A 27,322-nucleotide genomic window follows, 5' to 3' on the forward strand; every position below is an offset into this window, starting at 1 on the left:
TTTCAGGTTATGGACCATATTCGATCTTTAATCTTGACAGGGAAAAAAAGACATTTGCATTTGAAGCCATTTCATGGAAAAAATTATTTACAAAGAGAACTCAGTCCTCACAAACATTAACAGCACATTAGTAAAAAACAAAGACACGAGTTAAGGATTTGAAGTACTTCTGAACCTTAAAAACACGGTGTTCTGATATCCAAACTATCAAGATAAATATATTTATAATATTTATATTATATTTACAGAATACCTTTAAATATACAATGTCCATCATGTATTCTATAAACAAATATAAATGACTTAGGCACACTTTTGTCTGAAACAATCATAGGAGTGGTTTTCAAAGGCCATCCTCTCACTGTTTGAACTAAGTTGACCTGAACTTTTCTCTTAAGTCTTGCACTGCTACTAATCTCAAGACTTGCACAGCAGTTAGGGATCGTAATATACACAATCGGTTTTTTTTACAGCAGGATTTGAAGCTGGCTTGATTTACACAGCTCACAGACACCGGTGCAGTCCCAAGATGACCTCTTGGTACCCCTAACTCGCTCCTTTTGCAGACTCCTCTTTGCAGATTCTTGTTCAAGTAGGCCTGGTGGACTCGTCCACCTTATTGCTTCCATCTCCCCTGTAGCATCTACAAGGAGGAGGGAGCAAAGGCCGGAGGGAGCAGGAGCTAGAGGTGAGTTTGGGACGCAGCCAAGCAAATGGGTAAAGGGTTAGACAATGATGAGATTTATTCCCACACCTTTTTCTTTTCTTTTCTTTTTTTAAATATAAGGTTCAGAGACGACAAATAAGAGCAGCTACGTTATCTACAAAGAATATACAGTACAAGTGAAATCTACATGTATGATACGGCCAACTAAACGCACGCAGAGGGGTGGAGGGGAAGAGTGGCCAGCCGGTATGGCCGGGCAGGGCTTACTATAGTCAGTCTATAAGTCCGACTCGGGCATATCCGGCAAGTCGGCCATCAAGTAACCGATACCGTAACGGCCGTTGGGTGCCGTGTCTGCGTCGGGGCCACCGCTGCCGCTCTGCTTGCGGTAGATGCTGTTGCCGGGCATCGGCGAGGGCTGCTCGCTGGGCGACTTGCCTTGGATCAGGCTGGTGTCGTCATCCTCACCCGGCCGGGCGGTCTCCTTGATGATGCGGCCCTTTTTGTAGGAGACGGTGGAGAGGCCGCTAGGGCCGTCGTCGATGATGTTGAAGTAGCGCAGGCCAAAGACCACGGGCACGGGCATGATGGCCATCACCACCAGGGAGATGCAGACCACGATGCCCCATGGAGGGAAGTTCAAGGTCTGCTCTTTGGCCTGGAGGACAGACACAGGAGAAAAAAAAAAAAAAAAAAAAAAAAAACTGCAACGTTTGTAACCGGTTTCCAATGTTGAAATGTCATTTTTGAAAACTATATAACTCAAGAGTCTAAATGGGGGAACACTTGTTTATCTCAAGACAAACTGTTCAGCAGAGGTGGTAAGCCATCCAGGTTGTGACATACGTCACCTTGTAATCAACATAGGCCTATTCAGTAGGCAGACTCAACAACAGCCACATATATTAAATATGTTGAATGTACTGTGTCGAATGGCTCCTCTGCTCTTTTCCCTGAAGGCTCATGTTAAAAGTCTAAAAAAATATATGTCATTATTTGAGCGGAAGTAGTCTCAGTTTCAGACCTAGGTTATAGAATACTGCCCTATACAAATAAACAATTGTGCTCACCAAATGCGGACACCATTAGTTGTTATTGATAAGTTTTCAGTGGGAAAAAGGCCATACGTGAACTAACCTCAGCTTCTTAAATATGAGGATGTTCTGCTGTACTCCGTACTGTATTATTGTAAATTGAATACATTTGACTTGTAGACTGTTGGTTGGACAAAACAAGCAATGAGAGGATGTCACCTTGGGCTCTGGGAAATTGCAACAGGCATTTTCCACAAGTTTTTAGCTATGTTCAGAATGCAGGCAAAAGTGGCCCAAATCCCACATTTTTGGGGTCAAGTGACCAGGTCAGACTTCTTCAGAAGTAGTGTGAACACTCAAATGTAGCCACTTCCATATGTGGTCCTGGATCAGACTCAGATCAGATTTATTTTCAATGCGGCCGCAGTGTGCACAACCAAGGGGGATTTGATGCAACTTTTACATCGATAACCCTCGCTGCGCCCTCTCTCCCCGCGTGGAGGGGCGGGGCCCCCTGCTCCCGGTGCAGCTGTCAACCGGTCACACAGACCTCTGGAGTGAATTTGCAGCCATAACCCCCGCAAAAGGCCAAAATAGCCAATTTGTCTCTCTTTCTCTTCATTCTTCTCCTCCTCAGCACCTGCTCATTAATGTCATGGCTGCCATCACACAAAAATGCTGACTTCCGCCATAACCTCCCTAACTTTAGTGCAACAGCGTGCCGCGTCTGATGTTGATATTGTTCTTTTGCGCATGCGGGTATATATGAGATATATATACTGATATAGTCCACATTTTAAAAGGTCATGTGAACAGCCAAAAAAAAAAAAAAAAAAAATCTGAATTAGGCATTAAGACTTGCCGTGTGAACGTAGCTTTTGGGAATAATTGAATTTTACTGTATATAACTACTATCTATTAATCACACTTTTTTTTAAATGATAATGAAAATGATTGTCAGCCCTGCTCTCATCACTTTATTTCAGGCATCTACTTGAAGGCATTAAGAAAAATGATGACCAATTACTGTTCACTCACTCAGGTAAGGTAAATGCATCTCACAGTGAGGCTTAGTACAGCTGCCGGTGAACCTAATTAGCTGGTTTGGTGAGCTGAGAAGCGTTAGCCTCACTGGAGAAATTAAGGAAAACTACAGGGACACTGCCCCATTTGGCCTTTGCTCCACTTACTGAAGCTTTTAAAATGACTTAAGTTTTCTCTTGATGTGATCAAACAGGTGCTTGAAGGTCTCTGTGGTAGACGGCACATCCTGTTGATTGTCTGAGGGTTACAGGACGCCCTGAACATGTACAAACTTTGCCTCCCCCCCTATTTCTATCTACTGCCTCGTTTTACTTTGATCCCTTTTTAAATGAGCTTTTTACTTGTTCCAGGCCTTTAACAACAAGTGGGAGAACTTCCACCCCCATTGATCGCCGGTCCCAGGAGAGACGAGCCGGAGACGTTGACTCACCTCTTCCTGTATCCAGGCACTGTAGCTGGGCGGCGTCATGGACAGCTGGATGAAGCTGGCGCACAGGAGGACCAGCAGCAGGATGGGTGTGATGTACTTCCACATGTAGTAGTAGAAACGGTACGGCGTGAAGCCAAGCATGTCCTTCAGGTCTTCAAAGAATCTGAGAGAGTGGCGGCGAGGCGGGAGGGGGGAGCGGGGAGAACAGAGCGAAGCAGCAGGAGGTGAGATCAGATGTTTGTGGTAAAGAACTCACAATAGTTTCACATGGCTGCTTTATAGTAAACCTGATGGCCTTCACATGCTATTTATATATGGTGTTTTCACGGCTCCTTTTAAATCGTTTCATTCCAACAATATAGCCGTTCATGGGTCCAAAATGAGCGGTTTCGCAGACTAAGAGTTTTATCATTTAAAGTTTTAATTATTTGACAAAAATATTTGAAACAGAAACACAGAATGCAATAATTGTGGCTGCAGTTTTTGGGGTTTTGGGTGTTTACCAAATAATCAAATTATATCTCACAGTATTACAGTTTTATTTACATGTTCCAAGAGATTAGTAATTCATAAAAAGTTGATGCAGATGCAGGTTTTTTCCTGGCTCAGAATGGGCCTTTTGGGGAGGGGGGGGTGACTATGCACGAAAGTAAGCATGATGAGTCTGCGTACAGTAAAGATAAGAGTCCGTGTCACCTTATTTAATAGAAATCTATGCCTTTTCCTGTTATTTCTGACAATTTGATAACCAGAAAATGTATATTATGCTTGAGTAAATAAAACCCCAATTAACAAAACTGGTTAAAAAAAAAAAATAATATTAATATTTCACCAGGAGAGTCTGACCCAGGCTGACTGGAGATAAAACTGAAATTAGCCATCATGTTCAAGTTAATGTTCTGCTTGTTTAACGGTTGCTTGGTAAATTGCTCTTCAACACATTTAGAGAGGATTTTAATCTATTTTTTTTCTTCTCAATTCTTGTCATTTCAGTGCTAGTGATTTTTCCTTTAGGGCTGGCTAAATCCTCTTTAGGGGGTGGGTGCCAAAAAATCCTCTATGCAGGAAAAACCCCTGAGGTGATGTGATGATGTTGTGTACTGTACTTACTTATCAATCCCGTAGACCCAAGCGATGGCCACGTTCTCCAGTACGACCACGATGAGCAGAGGCAAAGTAGCCGAGTAGTCGTCGAACATGGTCACATAGTAGTTCCCTGAGCGCTGGACAAACAGGAGGCCAATGGAGAAGGCCAACGCGCAGCATCCCACTGCAGGAGAGGAGCAGGTTGTTAGTTACAGCGCGTACTGACAGATATCCTACAATACATGTCACTCTAAAAGGTTCACATTCAGTGTGAAAAGTATTATATTGAGCGATACATTCATACATACGTTTCATATGGAAACAGCATTGCTGTACGTCTTTATGACTGGTAAATTCAGTACGTGTGGTGGCACTACCCCCCCCCCCCCCCACTAACACCCAAAATCAGATGAAAAGAGTAGAGATAAACTGAGCTAAAACAGAATAAGTAAAAAGTAGAGCAGGACCTATTTAAAAGCTATTTGAGTCAAAAGACCAGTGGGGTGGCCCACATCTGCTCACGGTGGTGTGCAACAACCACGGAGTCATCATTAATCAAACCGGTCATGTTTTCTGTGGTCATTTTCAGAAATATTTCTACTTCTCTCCTAATCTTGGGTACTCTATCCCTTTTTTTTGTCTCTGAATGCAGTGTAAAGGTAAGTTGAATGGTAGGTTAGACTGTCTTAGCTTTAGTTCATGTCTGTGGAGGGTTTACGACTACTTTGGCATCACAACATTTCAATATACAGAGTTCTCTTTAAACAAATATATTCACATTATTCTGAGACTAGCCAATCAATCTTCGGAGAAGTTGAGGAGTGTATTTCCTATGTGAGTCGCTTCACACTTCATAGACATCCAGGGATTAAGCTAAACTAAGCCGACCTCAACATTCAACATCCAAGAAGCCTGCACAGGACTTTTTGCAATCCAATCCCCAATTTACTGCCTCCCTAATTCCTGCACCCACGACATTTGTTGTGACACAGAGATCACAATTCCTTTACAGAACTCCACAGAATACCTTCAAATTGCACACTAGGACACAAAAAAAGCGGTTTGTTTGACTTAATCGAAGTATTAAAAAAAAAAAAAAAAAAAAAAAAAAAAAAGTACAATTGCACTGACTTCATTCAAATTATTTTCAGACTAGAGCACTTCAATCACCATTTTAAAAGTCACCTGATCCTCGCACGAGTTAAAGAAGAGGTACTTGGAGGTCTCATTCACCTGTGAGAAATTCCTTGCGGACTTTGAAAGTGTCTACCAGCGGAGTGAGGATGCCCTCGATGGTGCCGAACATGCTGCCCAGGCCGAGGTTAACCAGCATGAGGAAGAACATGACGGACCAGAAGGGCGATGCTGGGAAGTGGGTCATGGCCTCTGTGAAGGCAATGAAGGCCAAGCCTGTGCCTTGGACCGCCTGTCAGGGGGAGAGAAGATATGGCTTGACGTGGGTGACTTTTAGGGATTTTATGAACCTTTATTTCTAATTCCCTTGTTATGTAAGTATAATGAAAACTCGACACACTCATCTGTTTCACATTAAAACCCTCTCAGCAGTTCAGCAGGCATAATCCCTTCCATGAAAAGCTTTTCTTGTGAAACTGTTAGAGAAATTTTGATTTACATACTTTCTCTCTTGTTATTATTAAACTGTTTGCATAGAATAATATTATACTGAATACTGTAAACAAGATAACTGGAGACACTGCGTGTCCTTGTCCGAGCACGGTGTGTCCCTGAGGGGCATACATGCCTGATAGGGGAGACGTCATCGACTCTGACAAGATAACAATTGACGACATCAACTCTGTATCATGATTTATTGCATTTCACTTGCATTATAAAGTGGAGAGCTTGTCGTTAGCTCATTGTCTGTACTATTCTGTAGTGCCGAGACTGCCTCCTTGTTGGGTTCTCAAGTAAAATGAACTTTAATATATCTTCAGTGGTCTCTTCCTAGTATTTGATAATGTAATTACAGAAATGTTTTAATAGCAGCTTAACAACATAAAATTGAAGCAGTGGAGAAGTGAGCACATGACATGGCTATGCTGTACTGATGTAGTAAAAGGAATAGTTTATTTGCTTTTTTGGCTGAGAGTTACACGAGAGGATCGATACCACTTGAATGCCTGAACAGTAGAAATAGTGCAGCACAAAACACCACAACATGCAGTTTTTACACTTCAGTTTTTGTACAGAACAACTAATGAGATATAATGTGTTTAGAGTGGTATCAGTCTTCTCATCCAACACTTAACGTTAGCAAAAAAATTAAATTAGTGTATTGCCCAAAATGTTAAAAAAAACTATTTCTTTAATGCTGTGGGGAAAGTACATTATATTCATGCCAATGTTTTCTTGGGCTCTTATGCTTTTTCCTCTTCTTCTGGTTGTCATGTTTTACCACATTTATGCAAGTAAATAAGTAACAAATTTGCATTTGACCCAATTGGCAATTTTAGACCCTTGGGCTTGAGACCCCCTACATTTCAACTCAGCCCCCCTAAAAATTATAATAATAAATAAAAAATAAATAAAATTAAAAATCAATTTTAGTGCTTCAAGTTAGAGATTGTGACCATGTCGGTTAGTGACAGAGGACACACAATTACAGGTTCAAAGGGATTGAAACAGGTTCGATATCCTGTGTCGCTGTAGCCCCGTCACATGAAAGGGTTAACCGAAACGTAGCTTTGGCCAATCGGAGGTCATGGTGCCAGACTCCCGCCTTTTGCTGAGTCTCTGTCTGATCTGTCAGAGGGAGAGCAGGAGTGTGGTTGTGGAGTTTAACGTTGGTAATCCCCAGAGAAGAAGTTGGTAATTTCATGGCGCAGATTAGAACCCAAATTGAAACGTAAGCCACTAAAATTGCTGAATGTTAGAACATTGTGTCAAATCGGTCGTTATCACTGTGACTTATAAAGTGTCAGGTTTAGTTCCATCATAGTGTTAATAGTGTCAAAAAACGTTAGCTGATGTTGCGGTTTAGTAGCTAGCTCAGAGATTATCAGCCAATAAAATTACTGATTTAGCAGTTGCATGCACTGCATCCGTGTCACATTCTCATAAGGGGCTGAGCCCCCCTAAAGGTCTGATCCTAGAATCGCCCCTTGTTTGACCAATGTTCCACACTTGTTAGCAGGGTTTCTGCAGGTTTCACAGAGTCAAATTTAAGACTTTTTAAGAGCATTATGAATGAAATTTAAGACCTTCATCACAGCGTCGCTTAGCTTGCACTTCCCCATAGCCGAAGAAAAAAATCCGTTTTATGTCTGTGGTACCATCAGAAAGAGACTAGCACCAATAACACAACAGCTGATTGACTGCAACATAAGTTACATGTTGGTCTCATTTGTAGTCATAACACCACAGAATAAAAAAAAAAAAAAAGTAGCATAATGAGGTAGTGTTGCATGGACGTAGGAAAATTAAGACCTGTTTCAAATGATTCAAGACCTAGAAACCAATACTACAGCGAATTTAAGACATTTTAGGGCCTAAAATTTTGATTTTGAAATGTTAGACTTTTTAAGATCCCTCAGGGCCGCGGAAACCCTGTGATAGGGTCATGTTGACATGGAAGCCAGTGCCAGTTGCGATCGCTGATGATGAATGCTTTACCACACTGACTAAATACCACACCCATGTAAGTAAAGAAACTAAACAGTTTAAATGAATATGAATGAAACTGACATGTGTTTAGACTTGCAGTTTTTGCATGTACCTTATTCAGCTCGTCCTCAATGCTGCAGGACGCCAGTCCCAGCGTGTGGAACTGGCCCTCCTTCACCCTTTCGAGGACAGTGATCATCTGTTTGTAGTCCTCAGCACTGACCTGGCTGACGTGAGTGAGGTTGATGTGGTGGGGGATCAGGCTTGGTTCAATGCCATTCCCCAACAACGACACTATCTTGTTGGTGTTTCTAAAAAAAAAAAAAAATTAAATAAACAGGCAGAAGTTTGTTAGCATGTCGAGCTTTCCATTGTCGCGCAGCATACATAACATCAAAACATCAATTTTGCTGGCTGAAATGACAACCGTCACTAGCAGATTTTACGACTTTATGTTAAGTTAGTCTCGCACTGCCAGACCTTCCTCCACAGCGCTGCGGAGGAGGGACCGGCTAGTCCACACAGCATTCCCGGATGGGAGAAAAACGGGCTCTGGTTGATTGGCATTTCTTTAAACCAATCACAATCGTCTCGGGCGGCGCTAGGCGCTGGACAGAGCCACGGTGCCGCTGCAAAATAGCCTCGGGAAGGAACTTGTTTTGGTGGAACGTGTGTATGTTCAAAAGTTTTAGTCGTGCAACAGAAAACTCAGATTGGACAGATGGTCTAGCTACATGTCTGGATTTACCCTGCAGAGAAAAAAAATCCACCGGAGTTTAAAATTCCAACACAAAGAAAGGGGAAGGTAATGGACATCGGGCAGAATTTCCAGCGGCACCGGAGAAATCCCAGAAGTGGAACGTCATGGATATAGACTACTGTTAAGTTGTCTAAAATATTATTTATCAAATTCTGCAGGAGATTTGCCCCCAAACTCTTTTCCGACGTCCAATAAATAAAATAAAAATACTACCGAGCCACTTTGCCTTTCAAAAAGCCGCAATCACCATTTAACTGTGAGCTGCATTCACACCTGAACTTGTTGATCAGCTCTTTGATGGTCTGCAGGAAATGCAGTTGCAGTCTATAAATATGTAAATAAAAGAGGAAGCTCGTATTACTCACAGTGCGACACATTTGCTGTTCATTATGTTGGCTTTGAAGCCCAGCACTGCAAACACTACCAGGGTGGCCAGCACGGAGGTGAAGAAATTAATAAAAGACACCAAGACGGCATCGAAGTGGCAGTTGTTGTCCCGCTTGTTGTAGCTGGAGAAGGCGATGACGCCGCCGAAGCCGAGGCCCAGGGCGAAGAAGACCTGCGTGGCCGCCTCTCGCCACACCTTGGCCTCCAACATGATCTCCAACTGAAAACACAACACAGGAAGAGTTGGCTTAGTTTGGCAACACAGTCTAAATTAAGGGTCATCATTGAAGGAATATGGTTATATTTGTTTCATATAGCCCACATCGAAAAATATTTCCATGTCTCTTTTGATAATATGTCTATATAATAAGCATTATTGTTAAAGAGATTTCTGGATATTATTCAGGATGTCGCCGTAGAAAAAGTTGAACAGTTGTTCCTTTGACTTGGTTCCATCTAGCTGCAAGACGTCAACATCTGTTGACTCCATGATGTTCTTGTGTTTCAAATACATAAACACTGATATTTTCTTACACAGGGATTTCTTTAAAGTAATATCACAAATGCTTTCCACACTGACTAAATACTCACTACACCACATGACCAAATAGGATCAAATTAAAAAGAAAATTCTGAAGTTAAGGTGCCCCCAAAGTCCCGAAGGATGATTTTTTATTTATTTTTTTTATGTTGTATGCACAAAATAATTACAAACATTAAAAAAAATACTTTTTTAGGACTTTGGGGGCTCGGTATCTATTTATTTATAGCTGACGAAAGCAAGATTATGAAATGTGTAAAGAGTTGCTGCTAGACGTGATTTGCATTTGACAAATGTTCTACACTTGTGCGGGTCATAATGACACGGAAGCCGGTTCCGATCGCTGATGAACTGTGACATGTGGTTGAAAGTGCAAAAAAAGCAAGTAAGTGGACCTTGAGTTGAGATTACGTATATTCGGGTTTCTCATTTTACATAGTTGTAAATTGAATATTTTTTAGGTTTGAGACTCTTGGTCCGGCAAAACTTATTGACTTAAGACTTATTAATGCAATTTTCTGATATTTAAGAATTAAAGTTGACAATGTAAAGAATTAATGTGGTTATATCGTGTGTATATATATATATATATATATATATATATATATATATATATATATATATATATATATATATGCGCGCTTTAGGATCAAGTCTGTGTGTGGTGTTCTGTGCTTCACCTGGCTGCAAGAAAAGGGACAATTCAAGCTAAGTTGAAAAGTTAAAGTGGAAATGTGTGTTTATGTCTACTACGTTGCTTTAAAGGAGGCATATCGATCAACAATCCTTTATCTCAATTATTTTTTAACAAGTAACATTAACATATTTCTGTTTGTATTTTGCTAGTCTGGCATTGCCAGACCAGTCCACACAGCATTCTCGGGATGGGAGAAAAACATGCTCTGGCTTATTGGCATTTCTTTAAACCAATCACAATCGCCTTGGGCGGCGCTAAGCGCCGGACGGAGCAACGGCAACGCCGCCTCTGCAAAATAGCCTCGGGAAGGAACTTGTTTTGGTGGAACATGTACGTTCAAAAAGTTGTTTTAGTCGTGCGACAGAAAACTCAGATTGGACAGATGTCTGGAGATCTGAGGAGCAGTTAACCATAGTCCTCAGAAATCCACCGGAGTTTAAACTGCCAACACAAAGGAAGCCCAAGGTTACGGACATCCGGCCATCAGGTGGAATTTTGTCGTGGATATACTGTAGACTATATTATGCAGACTCTCAATGCGCGGTCTTGCCAAATGAAAGTTTTCTATTAGACAAAGGTCTTAGAACGCCCACGCAGCAGGACTCTGATGTCCACAGGTACTGTACGCTGAAGATGGTGGCAGAAAGAGTCGTTTGAAGTCGTAAGAAGTCAGCCGGTGAGACTGAGCAGACACACCAGACAGACAGACAGACAGACGCTGCTGCTGTGAACGAGCATCTCTGCCTGGTTGGTTACATAAAGCCTCAGTAACTCCTGTTTCCATGGTGACATGATTCCACAGCCTGAGGTGCCATTGGCCTGTTGCTGCAGAGGAGCCAGCCTATTACAGTGCAGATTTCATTTTTCAGCTCAACAGTGGCTGGTGGATAATACAAAAAGGCTTTGATGTATATTCCTGATCATTAGGGGGTAGTAAGTATAAGAAATAATTTTGTAAAGCAGGGGCAATTAATCGATTGGTGACTATTTTGATAATTAATTTATCATTTTAGTCATTTCTCAAACAGGAATGACACACTTCTGCTGGTTCCAGCTTTTCAGATGGGAGGATGTGTTGCTTTTCTTTGTTATATATGATAATAAACTTAATATCTTTTTCTTAATAAGTTTTGGACCATTGGTTGGACAAAACAATCACCTTGGGCTCGGACTAGATGTAATTGTTTACTTTTTCTGACATTTTATAGACAAAGTGTGATCAATAATGAAAATAGTTGGAGCCCTCCCAAACAATTTGTCCTTGGTGGCTTTATTTTCTCCAAGCAGCAAACCCTGCTCTGAATTTCTACTTTTAACTGTTCAGAGAAACGCTGACTCGAAACATGAATTACCTTGGGTGTGAACATGTGTCGAATCCCGTCCACGGAGCCCTTCAGGAGCAGAGCCCGAACCAGGAAGCAAATCAACACGACGTACGGGAACAGGGAGCTGAAGTACATCACCTGTAAGCAAAAAAAAAACTCCTGTGAAATGGCATCAAACTTCTGCAGTACTTCGACAAAGTCACGGTGCAATATTTGATGACGTCTTATCCCATCCTCTAAGCGTGGCACACTGTGTGTTGGAAGACATGAGACTATCAGGAGCAATGGATGCATAACTCACACTGTAATTAGAGGTGAAACTGTCAGCAATAAGGACAACATATGTTTCTAACAATCACAAGCGGCAAAAACTGAATCGAAGGTGCATTGAAATTCCGTTTTTTTTTGTTAATGCCAATGAACTAGTTTCAAGATAAATGAAATGTTTACCCATTCTAGTACAGACTTAATTGGACCACTTTTTATGTACATTAGGTCTCGTTCAGTGCCAATTATCAGGGGGTTCTAGATTACTGAGTAGCATTCAGAAATCTTGAAATGAAAATAACTGCTGTTCAGTTCCTGTCAGTGTGTGTGTGTGTGTGTGTGTGTGTGTGTGTGTGTGTGTGTGTTTTTAGAAAAGTATTAAAATAAATGTAGTGCGATCTCAACGCCTGACTATTTGTGCAGTGTTGATCATGATGATTTAAAATGGTGCAGAAAGGAGAGTTAAACCTAAACAGTTCTGTCTGATGTCAATGACAATTTTTGTTTCTTTCTTTTGTTTCTCATTTATGCTGAGTGTGAGACACATTTTTTAACTTTTCTTTTGTGTATCTCCGACAATGACAATATATCTTCAAGTAGCAATGACTACTGTGAACGTTGAGTAACCAATGTCAGCGGCACGGTCCCAGGCTAGAACTGGTAACTGCTGAGCCTGTTCAAGACCCTTTTGTCCAATTATTGCGCTAATTAGACAGTGAGCCGCCTGTCTCTCCCCCCCCCTCCCCCTTCTCTGTGTAGACTTGGGTGGTACTTAAAGACTGAGAGACCTGACTCAGCTGCTACACAGTGACACGTTGCTTTACAGGACTGGCAGTGGGGCGTGGGTGCAGGCCCTTGGAGATGTGGGAGAGTTTGGGATTGAGTCATGAGCACAGTTAGTATTCAGAGACATTGCGTTTCTCACACGGTGGTCCATGTGTAGCTTTGAAGGAGACTGTGTAATGTCTCGTCTTAGAAGGAAAGGGATCATTTTCCCCTAATCAAAAGCAGGAATAATTCATATATTTGGAAGTTGAGTCAATGACAAGAGGAAGTTTAATGATTTTCTCCCAGTGCTTGGAAGCATAAAAAGACTCATTTCTAATCTGAGATTCTCCTAAACATGAAGTTCTTTTGTGATACTCACACTCTATGTCTGAGTTTGTCCCCCACCTTTGTTCTCAGGTAATGTACAGGTTCTACCTCTGAAGGAAATCATACTTTTATTTTAAAGTTTGGTTTCTTGAAAACAGCACAGATACAAAGTTGGTTATACGTTAGGTTTTCGCATGCATTGCAGGCCTGGGCGATATGGAGAAAATCAAATATCATGATATTTTTGACCAAATACCTCGATATTGATACCGCAACGATATTGTAGTGTTGACTATTGAGACTATGAGATTTTGATAAATAATCATCAGTAATGTGGATATAATGACTAAGTGGGTAAAGGCAAATAATTATAGTTACAACAGTCTGGTAAGTTCAGAAAATGACATCACTTTACTGTAGTGCAGCCTTTAAAACCAGGAAAAGACAACACTTATGCCATATTACGATATGCAAAATCTAAGACGATATCTCATATCAGTCTCATATCACGATATATCAATATAATATCGATATATTGCCCAGCTCTAATGCATTGTGAAATTCATGGTGCATCACAGCTTTGAAATACTTCAAACGTCATAATTGGAATACATTTCTTTGCTTAGTGTTTCACTTTCCTCAGCTGCAGCCCTTGTCAGCCCTTCGCTGATTAAACGCTGTAATCTTGTTTAAGAACACGATTGTGGCCTTGGTGAGCACAAAGCCTGCTATTTTGTGTGGAAAGCAGATATTTGCTCCTTTGTAACCTCAGTCTTACGTTCTATCAAAAAAGAGACTTTTATTATGGAAGATTAGGTGTCATGGCAGATAGGATGTGCTTCTTGCAAAGGTCATGTTCTGAGAACTGCACTGTTTCTGATCATAAACTGATACTAAAAGTTTTCCCATGATGACAGACAGACATGCAATCGTTAAGATTCTTCATAACGTGTCGGTGATCTAAAGGATTTTATGTCTAAAAAAGAGATTATGTTATTTATTATTTGGCATTTAAGTGGTTACTTTCAGTGGCGTTCAGCAACTTTTAAATACTTGCTATGAATTTCACTATTTTACCAAATCCATGACACGCCCTTCTTCCCCCCATCATAAGCCATTAATACCTTCCCCCACTTTTTCTTTTGGCCACCCTCCTGACAATCGAGCAAAGCCAAAAGAGCGCGTATAACCATGGTAACCAATGGTCCTTTCACGCCCACCCACACACACAAATGGGAGAGAAATGCAGATGGCGATAGGGATATTCCTTGGAAAAGCCTTTTGTGAACATGGGTGGAGAGAGGGCATTAATATTCTTTTGTACCACACAGCGCTGGCTAAACTTCAAAGACACTTCGAGCTGGCCCCTTCGAGAGAAAGTTCATGCCCATTTCTACTCTGGCCAACTCAAAAGGCCATCCAGAAACACCAGGTAGTTGGAGGACGACCATTTGGCTCAAACTGAACCAATAGCTTGGGTGGTTCTGTTGGCTCTTTACAAAAATGAGGGGTTAGGCCTACTTCTTTTTCTTAACAACCCATATATATATATATATATATATATATATATACATACATACATACATACATATGTGTGTGTGTATATATATATATATATATATATATATATATATATATATATATATATATATATATATATATATATATATATATATATACATATATATACACACACACACACACACACACACTGTACAAGAAGGACTTGAACATCATTCACAGTAATACAACTTCTCTGATAGAAGAGCAGAATACTCATTGTAACAATGATCGTGGTTATCAGTGGCATTTGTTGGAAGGCAGCAGGATGTAGCAGACAGAGGAAATGAGACTTTCTAGTTCTGCAAACCCATTGTAGCACAGGTCAAGATTAAACCACCTCTGTTGTTTTGTCTGGGGCTGTTGTGATAAATGTGACGCAAAATACGAGGGCTCAGTGGAACTAGGCAAACAGCAGACAGCTGTTAGGATAAGACCTGAGCTAAGGACAATGTCTGGATCAAAGGTGGGAAACTCATTTAGCAGCCGTGTGTCCCACACCATTACAAAAAAAACTGGTTACAGTCTAATAATAGTTACTTTCTGCAAAGCACCTAACATCTTTCTGACTCAATGTTTAATAACCTAAGAAACAAATCCTTAAAGCTGCATATTTTTTTGGCCAGCAGGGGGAAATAAACAAAATAAGCGGACAGATATACAGCAACTTCAAAAGCAGTTATGATTAACATGGGAACCGTGTATTGGTCCGAAGGCCCATTATTCGAAAAACCGCAATAGTTCGAAAAATTTCCAATTGGACCAAAAGCCCATCGTCTGTCCAATCCAAAAATAATCCAAAATCCCACTGCCCTGAAAATACTCTGTTGACATATTGCTCAATTAAACAGATAACCTATAAATCATAATGTATGACTCCTTAAAAATATATATTTTTTTAAATTTCAGCTGATATTTAGCTTTAACAGCTCTTCTGTGAACTAAGTTAAATAAACAAAAGTTGGCATTTGTTTTCGGGATAACGGGCCGTCGAACTATGGACTTTGGAAGTCCTATGGAATTTTTTTTTTAAACTATTGGTGTTTCGCAATCATGGGCCGTCGGACCCATGGCATGGCACCGCTAACCGCAAACAGACACAGCAACATTAGCCCCCACTGGAGTTATGTTCCTGGCTACTTGATAAATGTAAATTTAATTTATTCTCTTTTCAGCTCTGGTTTGGTCTACACCCACTCCTGTGAAAAACAAAAGCTGGGTCTTTAGCTGCTAGATGTTCCACTTTCTTCACCAGCTAGTCGCTAACTTTGTGTCTCTGCTGTTTGGTGTTGCGTACAGTAGCTTTGTCAGAGCCTTTGTGTTGGAAGCAGTTGCGTACAGCAGTTGATGAATGCAGCTGAGATTGAACCATACAGTAGCCTAAATGTGCTGTAAAACCAAAATAATTAGCAAAAAGAGGCTTTAAAGCTACAGAGCTGGGTGTTAATTCTCCATGATTTTGGCACTTTTACAAAGACTCATTTTATTGAGTTTAGTTGACTCAAATTCTGTAAGACCTTACTCTATTGCAGACAAAAAAATGTGATCCCTGAAAGATACAGTACTGTATTCATTTTGACCCCACACTTTGTTGTAACCCAGCCCAAACCTGATGTAAGACGTGGGGATAAGACCCAAATCAAATGCCTTCCCCATCAAAGCTTATTCCGGGAAGATTAAAAAGTGCGACCATTTTTCCAATTAGCGCAAGCCTAACTTTGCAAGTACACCGGCTAATGCTTGTCATATGATACGAGAAAGTGTGGAATGATAAAGATCATCTGTAAAAAAGAGGAGGAGGAGCGCGGTGAGTTTGCAAGCAAACGCCAACCTTTAACCAGTGGGCTAATCCTTCCGGATGCTAGTCACGCTACTGTCAGCTTTGCTACCCCTAAGCTAAAGTAAGCTGAGCCAGAAATCTCACACAAGATCACATGAGCTCTCGGGATCATATCTGAGACTGTATCATTAGAAACATTTGTCAAGTCACATTACAGTAGTCACTTAGCAGTGTCTTTAGATCAGGCATCAATACAGTTTGCACTTTATAAGCCTCTACGTTAAAGTGAGCTAATTATGTGTGAGAGGATTTTCCAAAACACTTGGCGAAAAATGGCCTTTTTGTTTCTGTCACTGTTGCACATTTTCAGGGGTACAAGAGTTAGAATTGTTACAACTAGTTATATAGGCCAAGCTGCTAGGACTGCAGGGCAGCTGAAGTAAGCCATTTCCTCCGTTCTCCTTCTCTCACACATGTCTCCTCTTCTGCCCCATCCCCTATTTGTGAAAACACATTTTCTCTAAAACAAACAAAAAAAAAAGCTATCAGAGAACCAAATTCTCTTTACCTTCCCAGAAGACTGGATTCCCTTGATCATGGCGAGACAAACAATAGACCAGGCAACCAGCAGGCACACGGTCATCTTCCAGTTGAGTCCTCCACCCACAGAAATGTTGTCGGAGATGTCCAAGGCCTCGCGGTACCAGTAGTAGGTGGTAGCCGAGCTCTTCTCACACTCGGGCACCACATCTATGGACAAAACGTTAGCGGTTACAGCGTGTGTGTAGTGTGCCTCTTATAAAAGGAACTGTAGTGCCTGTGGTTTACAGAACAAGCACTAAAAAAGCCTTATAATATAATATGTCTGATTGTGTCTTACATGTACTGGTCTTGTTCTTGATGAGTGGGCACTCATGCCATGGCAGAGGTTGCTGGAAGGACTGGGAGAAATAGAAGAGACTCCAGCTGATGATGACATTGTAGTAGAGAGCCACGAAGAAGCACACCTACAGGCAAGAGAGGCGAGTTAACTTCGGACAAACTAAATCAAAAAACAGGTAGTTATTATTTATCTTAAGCTATATACACACATCATCATGAACCCTACCAAACTTGATCCGCATATATTCAGTATGTCATTTTTTCCCCCCTTTCTTATTACAACAAGAGGAGACTTTTATTTTTTGATGACAGGATAATATGAATGAACCAAAAAAAAAATGTATCAAACAATCTGCAGCTCCCCTTTGCTTTAATTTCACAAAGTTACTGTACTGTTACTTATATTTAATTATTTACAGTAGCATAATAATTATTTACTATTCTTGTTTCAACCATGCTGTTGTCGAATCTTCATACTTCTGCTCCACTTTTACTTTACTGTATTATGACTCACCACACAGCTGGCGAAGCCGATGCCCCCCAGCCGAGGGCTGATGTAGTTCCACACTCCGATGCTGCCCCTGCGGATCCGCTGTCCCACGGCGAGCTCCAGGAAGAACAGCGGGATCCCAATCAATATCAGCAGGATGAGATAGGGCACCAGGTACGCTCCTGCCAGTCAAAACAATACATACGACAAGTTAAATAAAGCACATGCAAAAAAGGGGAAACTGTTTCATCAGATAACTGTAAAGTGACACCATTTCAGTTCCTGGAAGCACCCCACACACACACACACACCTCTATATCTATATCTGTCACATGCTATATTGAAACTCACCAACACAGCAGCCTCTTAGACTAACTATACTGCTACCTTATGACCCCCTGATGGTCACACATTTGCCCCAAAGCACATAAAAACACACGGCAGCCTCTTTAACAGTATCTGTCTAATTATCTCCCTAACAAACACACGCACGCACGCACAACAATTACAATACACGCAGCTGCTGAGCTGCATCTGTGTGTCTCCACCTAATACATCCCCCATGGTGTGTGGTGCAATCAAATAATTCTGGAAACCAGGAAATATAGTGAAGTCTAAAATTACCTAAATTACAGTGGGATTACTTTGAGTCACATTTTAAAGACGGCATTCATCTCTAGAATTAATGGTTTCAGGGTGAATGACTAACATCAAGACAGGTTGTAACAGTGTGGTGCAACACAATACAGAGGCGCACATCTCTTGTGACAGTCGAGAGTACTTGTGAGCGGTAAGACTGCCAGGCACACGATGGCTGGAAGAGAACGGGAGAACCTAAACTCTTTGTTTCGAAGAAATGGCCGGTGGTTAGATGAGTTCAGCGGCACCAGATTTTTAAATAATGTGCCTTTTATTTTCTTGTTACATGAGGAGCAATGCAAGCTACGCACGATGCAGTGGGCGAGGTTTTTTTCATTTTTCTCATGTGAAGTTCTTCTGAGACTTAACTATGTAAATCTGTTGGAAACCATTGCATAGTTTGTAAACTGCATGGCCACTGATGGAAAAACCAGCCAATCTTTTCTTGAAAACAAACTTTTTGGCGTTATACGTTTTGGGGCAACAACAGTGCTTATCTGAAAATCCCCTTATGTGGCTTTCTTTTCCCTCCTCTCACAGGCTAAACCACGGCACCAAATGTTTACATGGGCAACTTGACACACTTATATGAGTCATATACAGTATATATATATGAGTCTGTGATGACGGTGTCAAAACTTCCGTCATGGGTGTATTGTTTTTCAGATTAGCTTCATCCCTGTTTCAACACTGTTTATTGTTTCATCTGGCCGGACGTTCATTCACAACCTTTCCTGAGTCCTGCTGTCCCTCCCAGGTTTGACTTGGTAGGGAGTGGTCACAGACAGGGAAGTAAATGCGTGTGTCTGTTGTTTTAAGCGTGTGTGTGCGTTTGTGTATGTACAGTATACTAACTTGTTTCTAATATTAAACACATCTAATTCTGGTTCACTGGATACACTCAGTTTGTCCTGGTAAAAGGCTTTAAACATCAGTCAGCATCACAAACCCCTCTGGTTTCCATTGTCTTTTTTTAAAGCCCTCGACTCCCACTTTCCCTTGGACATTCGAGCACTTTGAGGGCACTTTGTGAAAGCAAACAGCCTGATAAGAGTGCGTTTCATCTTTTTCTAAAATAGTTTCCCAGTTGTCTTCACTTGCAGATCTCTGTCTAGGCACTGTCCAAATTAGTTTTTTTTTGCAGCACCACATGTACAGTGACATGGGGCGTGGAAGATTTGAGGAATGATTCACCATATCAAACACAACCTTAAATATTGCTATTATTAAGTTAATCTATGCTTGAATGGAGGAGAAATGAATGGAGAAACAGAACAAAGGATGACGCCCAAAGGTTTCTGACCAGATGTGTATTTGAGCTACACTGTCTTTGTTTCTGAACAAATTGGGAACAGCAGGTTTTGGCTTCAGAGGGTTGTCGGGTAATTCCAAATGCAAGCGCAGGTGTCAACAGAAGGCACATGTGCATACAAAAAATGATAATGGATACACTGCCATTGGTGTGTACAACCTTTCTAAGGGGCAGAGGTGAAAAAGGAAAGAAGGGACACTTCTTCAGCATGTGACTTATTGTTGTATTGAGGTAACACCAAAACAAAATGTGGATGAAGGTAAGAAGGTTTGCTGATGTTGTAAAATGCAATTAGCTACCTTTTAGTAGCTTGCCACTTTGTGAGGCAAATGAAGTACCGTGAATGAACACAGTGTTTCCTTTAGGATTTTTTTTAGCAGTGGGGGCAGCTCCTCTACTTCTTTCGGGTAGACCTTTTCATTGTTGTCGTTGATCAGGCCCACCGCAGCTGTGTCGTCAGCAAACTCGATTATGGTGATGGAGTCGAAAGTGGCTACTCAGTCGTGCGTGTACAGAAAGTACCACAGTGGACTCAAAACACAGCCCTGGGGTGCTCCAGTGTTAAAGTGATGGTTTGGAGTAATTTCACCCTTGGGTCCTTTGCACCATGACCTTGAGCCAAACACCCCCTCAGAAGCTTTTTTCACCTGGGTCGAACATTGGACGAGTTAGCGTTATCAGCTGAATAGCTTAGTGCAGGGGCTAATGGATCCAGGCTTGTAAGTTACCCCACTAATAATGTCCAAAATGATACCAAAACTTCTACACTAGCACAAATAGGTTATGTACTCATAAAACGATGGATTGTAAAGTTTGTAGGTACACCAGAAGTGTATGTAAATAACACTTGCCTGTTGGCTTCTGCTCTCTGCTGCTGCTGCTGCTGCTACTGTTACCGGTAGTAAGAGCGCTTAGGGACGTCTACAAATTACAACACCGAAAAGAGATGCAACAAAAATATTTATTAATTTAATGATTAAATAAGGTAATGTCTCCAAACTTACCTCAATTATAATTTGTCTTCTGCTAGTTATACTACAGCACTTACTTTAAAAAATAAGTTAAATTAATAAATATTTTTGTTGCATCTCTTTTCGGTGTTGTAATTTGTAGACGGCCCTAAGCACTTGTCTTACTGCAGTGACAACAACGGCAGAGAGCAGAAGTAAACAGGCAAGTGTTATTTACATACACTTCTGGTGTACCTACAAACTTTCCAATCCATGGTTTTATGAGTACATAATGTATTTGTACTTGTTTAGAAGTTTGGTATCATTTTGGGCATTATTAGTGGGGTAATGTACAAGAGACACTCTCGGATCCATTAGCCCCTGTACTAACAGCTGATAACGCAAACTCGTCCAATGTTCGACACAGGTGAAAAAAGCTTCTGGGGGGTTGTTTGGCTCGAGGTCATGGTGCAAAGGACCCTAGGGTGAAATTACTCCGAACCATCACTTTAAGTAATAGGGTGAAAGAGGTGTGTCTGCCCACCCTCACCACCTGGGGGTCCGCCTGTCGGGATCCAGATGCACACGGAGGTGTTTAATCCCAGGCCCCTTGAGCTTTGTGACGAGCCTGGAGGGGACTATGGTGTTAAACGCTGAACTGTGGTCAATGAACAGCAATCTCACAGAGCTTCCTTTCTTTTCCAGGTGAGATGATGTGGGAGGATGTGTGCTATGGCATCTTCCGGTGATCAGTTGGGATCAGTAGACAAACCGTAATGGGTCCACTATGCTGGGTAGTGTGGACCAGATGTGATCCTTGACCAGTCGTTTGAAGCATTTCATCGCTACAGACGGTGAGTGCCACTGGGCGGTAGTCATTCAGGCAGGCTGGTCTTGTTTTCTTGGGCACAGGAACAATGGTGGACTTTTTGAAGCACGTGGGTATGACAGACTGAGCCATTGACAGGTTGAATATCAACCTGAAAACCGGCACTAGTTGGTCAACACACAGTTTGAGGACCCGCCCACTGATACCGTCAGGTCCTGCTGCTCTTTTGGTGTTCACATGCTTGAAACATTCTTTACTACTTTCTGACATTTTTCAGACGATTATAACAATCCATAGAGAAAATTAGCGTTGGACCCAGCACTGTACTCGCCACACAACCATAAAAGGAAATGTACTGTATAGTAAGTAGATGAAAGGCAACGACGTGCATGCACACATCAGATCTCGTACCCTCATGAAGATCTGCTCCATTTTAATGTAATTATAGGTTGACCAGAGCTGTTTAAAAACAGACCTGAAAATTGGACAGCATCTAGAGAGAGCACCCCACCCCCCAGAGATTATATCCTGTCTGGTCAACCTGTCTGACACGGTTTCATTTAATCAGCTTTCTTGAGGCAGTCAATGGTTTTACACTATGTAATCTCCAGGTGGGAAGTACATCACCTCATCACCTTCCTGGGACACACACACACACACACACACACACACTACACGTTAGAGTATTAACCCTGCAGTGAGTATGAAATGTAACACAACAACACAAGTCAAGTAGCTAATTCCTGGGCATTGTGGGAAATGTTTTGATTGCAGCAGGGTTTACGTGTTGTTATTGTTAGACTACAATCATGAGCATCAGAGCTGCTCACAGAATGATTTCCTACATGTAGACAGTAGAATATATATATATATATATATTTGGCTTAGCGGTTGTTTGTAGGGGAAATGTTACAGACTGCACACTGACAGAGACACAGATGGTTACGCGACTCTCATGTCGACGCTGAAGCTCTCTGAGCAGTCTGGTTTTGACAGACGGGTACAAAATAGGAAGGACTCTTTTTCTCCATCTTTCTTACACACACTTAGCAGCACACAGGCAGTACTGAACACGTTGCACATGATACAATACCTGCATCGGTTTGGTGTGTGTTGATTCTACATATGCATTACAGGACTAATCAGGAGGAGCCTTTTTAATGTCCAAGAGTTGAAACCCGATGATATATTTAGGCTTTTTGGAGGAGATTGGCTGATCTGTTTTCCAATAGTTATTTCTTAACTCAACACTTTTTAGACATGCACATTCACTTTAACAGTGATTAGACGTTGACCCTGCGCCCACACTGTAACCATAGTATCAGTACAGCTTCATAATAAAAGCTACATGATCACTTTGTGAGATTGGGAGCCGCATATAAATGTGACTAATGTAATTAAAACAGGAAGACTATGCTTCTGGTATCAGAGTATAGAAATCCAATTCCAGGAACATTTCTGAGACAACACAGAAACAGTGATGCAATCCTGCTCTATTCCTTCACAAGGCCATAGAAGTGAGTCAAATCCATTGTTAATTTTGTCCTCATTTGTCCTCTGTAATAACATATACAAGACACAGATGTGTCCATACTTGGATCTTTGTACTCTCAGAAACTAGAATGGTATAGTCTTCTTCTTTACCTTTGTTTTAAGTGTTGCATCCCTGCTCCTATCCATGACGCACTCTTTGTAGTTTGCCTTTTTTATGTTTTAACCTAAATTTGCATCTGGCCCTAGTGTCATATAATGGCATTTTGTACTTAGTTTGACTGCTGTCTTTCTGCACATCAGCGTATGTGAAATGCTCTGCGGGTTCATTTTAAATGTTGTTGATTTAGTAACTAAAGTCTCTTCAAAAGGATACTTCCAGTTCATTACAACTTGAATCTTAGTTTCACAGTTTTTGCCATTCATTATTGACATTTTGGATGTGCTCACTTTCTGTCGTCGCTTGACTTATATCTAGGGCTGGTTAATATATCGATACTATATCGATATCGATACATGAGACTGGATATTGTCTTAAATTTTGGACATCGTAATATCCTGATATGACACAAGTGTTGACCTTTCCTGGTTTTAAAGGCTGCATCACAGTAGAGTGATGTCATTTTCCGAACACACCAGACTGTTCTAGCTGTTCTATTATTTGCCTTTACCCACATAGTTATTATATCAAAATAACTGATGATTATTTATCAAAAATCTCATTGTGTGCATATTTTTTGAAAGCACCAACTGTCAACCCTACAATATCGCCACAATATTGATATCGAGGTATTTGGTCAAAAATATCGGGATATTTGATTTTCTCCATATCGCCCACCTCTACTTATAGCCAACCTGTCTTATCATCTTAATGCTTGCGTTTCTTGGATTTTGATGTGGCAATGTTATCACATTTCAAGATTTCAGCAACTTTTTTTGTTAAGTCAAATTATGGTAATGATAAGTCAAAATTATAAAATAAGACCCACATTGTAATAACCAAAATTGCCCTTTAAGTCATACACAGTTAAATCATAGTTGTGTTCAATTGTGAAGGAAATACTAAATAGATGATTTGTTTGATTCATTCATGAATTTCATATTTTCATTCAGTTCAACTAAATATAAAACAATTTAGTTTTTTTTAAATATTCTTTTATAGTTAGTAAATAATGTTATCAATATTTCTTATGACTATAATGGTGATGTTTTTCCATATTGCCCACTCCTACTGTATATGTGGTGGTCAGCTAAAATGTAACTCACCCCCTCCGTTCTTCTGACACAGGTAGGGGAACCTCCAGACGTTTCCCAGGCCTACAGAGAAGCCAACCTGGGCCAGGATGTACTGGAGCTTGCTGTTCCAGGCCGGGCGTTCCTCCTCTTCTCCATCCGAGCCCCCTTCCTCCACATCGCACTCTTTCCTTTCCCCTTCATGGTTGTTGACGATCAACGAGCTCTTCTTGAAGGAATCGTCACAGGCGTCCTCGTTGGAAAGCAGGTCTTTGACAGACTCTGTGACATCGTCGTCAAGCTCTCTCTTGACGGCCTTGCTGTTTTTGGGCATTTGATAAATCAAACAAGGGCGAGGGGTGGAACGTCTTTTTAGTTGGCAGGCTGGAAGGGCAGGGCCGGCGTCTGGGAAAAGTCACTTTCTGGAACTTTGACTGTGCAAAGCTGCGAGTTTGAAGATGTTTGGGTTCAAGGGCCCGTGGGGTTTGAGACAGTTTGTAGAGGTTGAGTGATCAGGAAGTGGTTTATTTCCTCATTATCACCAAATGTCTGCGGGGCACAAGAGGAAATATTGCAGTTGGTAAACAGCCAATAAAAGTGAAAATCCTGGAAGAGGTTGTCAGTCATCAGAGTCTCGTCATCTGTTTGAGTTTTGGGACTTTTCTTTCAGCTTTTCATTTTCCTTCATAAATTAAAAAATAAATAAATAGTTTTTACCCAAAATGAACTGTATATAACAAAAACCTGCTGACTTTGACAAATGAATACTAGAATAGACTTTCTGTAAACCTTGTTTTAAAGATCTAAAAAGTCAAATTAAAACCCAAACTCTAATCCTATAGCCTACACAAAACAGTAATTTAACTGAACAACCCAAACATTAAAGTGTTTCAGTCGGATTTTAATCATAATTTTGTTTTTATAGAAAGTAATTCATGTTGTTACACTCTGTACTTAGGCCTATCCCATAACATCTTATATGATTAGGAAACTGCTCATACCATAAATATTGCTGGGGGGATTCAGAGTTATTTCTCACATGAAAATCACATGGCTGGCTGGGGCAGCAAAACCAATGAATGAGGATAGTTTTATTACAAGTCATTGTTCTCCCAAAAACCAAATGCCAGGGAAGACTAGGCTGGTTTGTGGACGGTGACTGGGACAGTGACAGGTCGAGGTATGGAGACGATCACGTTTCCAGTCTCCTGAATAATTAAAGATAGGAGGCCATTTGCATACGAACCCAAACACTCCTTTTCTCCGCAGCTCTCCGGGATACGGAAAAAAATACCCTCAAATAGCCTCTATGAAAGGATATCAGCTTCCAAAATACAAATGGGAATGCGAGCAAACATGCGCCGGTCCCCTGACCAAAAGGCTGGAGGAAACAAAAGGGTTACTTGGATCTCTTTTTGTCCTGTAATAGTCGCAATCATCATGTATTTACTTGTATCACCGCTATGATTACCACTATAGCCGATATAAACAGCGTTAGAATAGATGCAAGGGTGTGGACGCTATCCACCCAACGGAGGGTTAAGGTGCACAACATCCCTGTTTCTTTAAATGTCAGCCTCCTAGGGCGTCTTGGTCAATTTTACATATAATTAAATGCACTTCAATATTTTCATAAAAACGCATCACCGGCGCGAAATATCGCGGAAATATTCGGATATGCATCCATCCATGTTGCAGAAATAGCCTACAACATGCCTCCCCCCCGACGTTTCACCAGGCAGAGGATTAACCGATTAATAGATTCCCTTTACCGCTTCCAGATTAACCTGGTTTGTGTGAAGCAATAGGCCGTCCTTTCATAATCCAGTGAAGGCAACATAAGGACCCCAAAACGACCGCTTACGCTGAGTAACCTTCACTGCAATATTACGGAGGCTGTAATAGGAAAAAGGCATATAGCAATCAGGCCCATTGCATGAAAACGAGTGTGATTGTGTTTAGGCTGCAGAGGGTGAACGCACGCACAACGATTCTTTTTCTTTTTCTCTGTCTGCACATGACTCAGGAATGACGAGTCAATAGACGGGCCGAGGTATACAACGGGCAGATGGATAAATGGATACAAAATAAATAAATAAAATAAACCCAACAACACACCGGTGCCATGTGGCTCGTTGTTCTACACAGTTTTTTTTTTTTCGCGCATAAATTAATGTGCTGCATCCCGCCCAGTCTTCATGAAATCTATTCGAGGAGTTTCATCATTCACACAGCCACATCCTGCGCACTGGCATCTCATTCAGCCTCTTTCTGACACACACACACACACACACACACACACACACACACACACACACACACACACACACACACACACACACACACACACACACACACACACACACACACACACCATGCCACGCTTTTATCATTAGCCTAATACCATCCACTGAGGGTTCTGTGATGTAGCCTACTCACCAGTGTGGAATATAAGTCGTCCTTTTGCTGAAATGATGCGTCTCAAGGAATGAAATTATGAGAGCACATGCACGGGGGAGACATTATCACCTGCTTCTACGTGAACCAGTCCGGCCGGTGTGCTGCCACAGACTCCGGTGCCGTGACTTCTCTTGCTCTCAGCCAGAAACATGGCACACTTTTAGAGGAGGGGGTCTCATCCTCATTCGCACCTATCACGGATCACTTTCCCACTCTTTATCCATAATATAGCTCACCGCATACAGATTATAAATCCCAACTATATGACACTGCATATTATAGGTGAGAGCATTATTAAGATTTAAGGTGAAATTAACGTGTTTGTTTCCTATACACCCCCTGTTGTTCTACTTGGTACGCTCCACTACTACACGGGGAAGGGCTTACATCGAATGCAATGTGTCTCTGTTTATAAACGCTCATTTCCCTCACTGGATATTTATACACTCGTACTTTATAGATATTCATTTCCATGATGTCCTTTTTTATATCTGAATATAGATTGTGTTTAGTTTTATTTTAACACATAAAAAGCGAGCTTTTGGTCAAGGTCGGCGTGTTCCGCGTCATCCACACGCGCACCCTTCAAGGCTAATGCGAGAAAAAATAATTACCATATAGATCAGACGAGACAGAAATCTGTTTTTCTAAATCATCACGCATCTAAAATGAGATATTCCTTTATGCGTAGACCATAAAGTACAGTTTATACACACATTTAAATAATGCAACATTATGT

The 27,322-nt window shown here is 41.2% G+C and overlaps 1 protein-coding gene across 1 annotated transcript; it reads right to left on the bottom strand.

Moving 5' to 3' along the window:
* slc6a15 (solute carrier family 6 member 15) lies at positions 1 to 26,711 on the bottom strand. The gene is made up of 12 exons (XM_028585975.1): positions 26,563 to 26,711; positions 24,157 to 24,672; positions 17,694 to 17,851; positions 17,178 to 17,304; positions 16,866 to 17,047; positions 11,623 to 11,733; positions 9,011 to 9,252; positions 7,998 to 8,196; positions 5,495 to 5,687; positions 4,286 to 4,445; positions 3,176 to 3,338; positions 1 to 1,325 (listed from the first exon to the last, which is right to left on the bottom strand). Exons 2-12 carry the CDS (start codon positions 24,455 to 24,457, stop codon positions 945 to 947), a joined length of 2,217 nt encoding a protein of 738 aa, XP_028441776.1. The 5' UTR covers positions 24,458 to 24,672; positions 26,563 to 26,711; the 3' UTR covers positions 1 to 944.
* Between the last annotated feature and the right edge of the window lie 611 nt (positions 26,712 to 27,322).

The sequence above is a fragment of the Perca flavescens genome, chromosome 8 (assembly GCF_004354835.1).
Source record: "Perca flavescens isolate YP-PL-M2 chromosome 8, PFLA_1.0, whole genome shotgun sequence".
NCBI classification, from domain to species: Eukaryota; Metazoa; Chordata; class Actinopteri; order Perciformes; family Percidae; genus Perca; species Perca flavescens.

What these genes read in the sequence shown, in the direction of transcription:
- slc6a15 (XM_028585975.1), bottom strand. Translation starts at nt 24,457, where the DNA reads ATGCCCAAAAACAGCAAGGCCGTCAAGAGAGAGCTTGACGACGATGTC. An exon ending in GTGTCAGAAGAACGGAGGGG is followed by an intron (nt 17,852 to 24,156) that starts GTGAGTTACATT and finishes TTTGACTGGCAG; the next exon opens with GAGCGTACCTGGTGCCCTAT. An exon ending in GACACATGTTCACACCCAAG is followed by an intron (nt 9,253 to 11,622) that starts GTAATTCATGTT and finishes TTGTGTTTTCAG; the next exon opens with TTGGAGATCATGTTGGAGGC.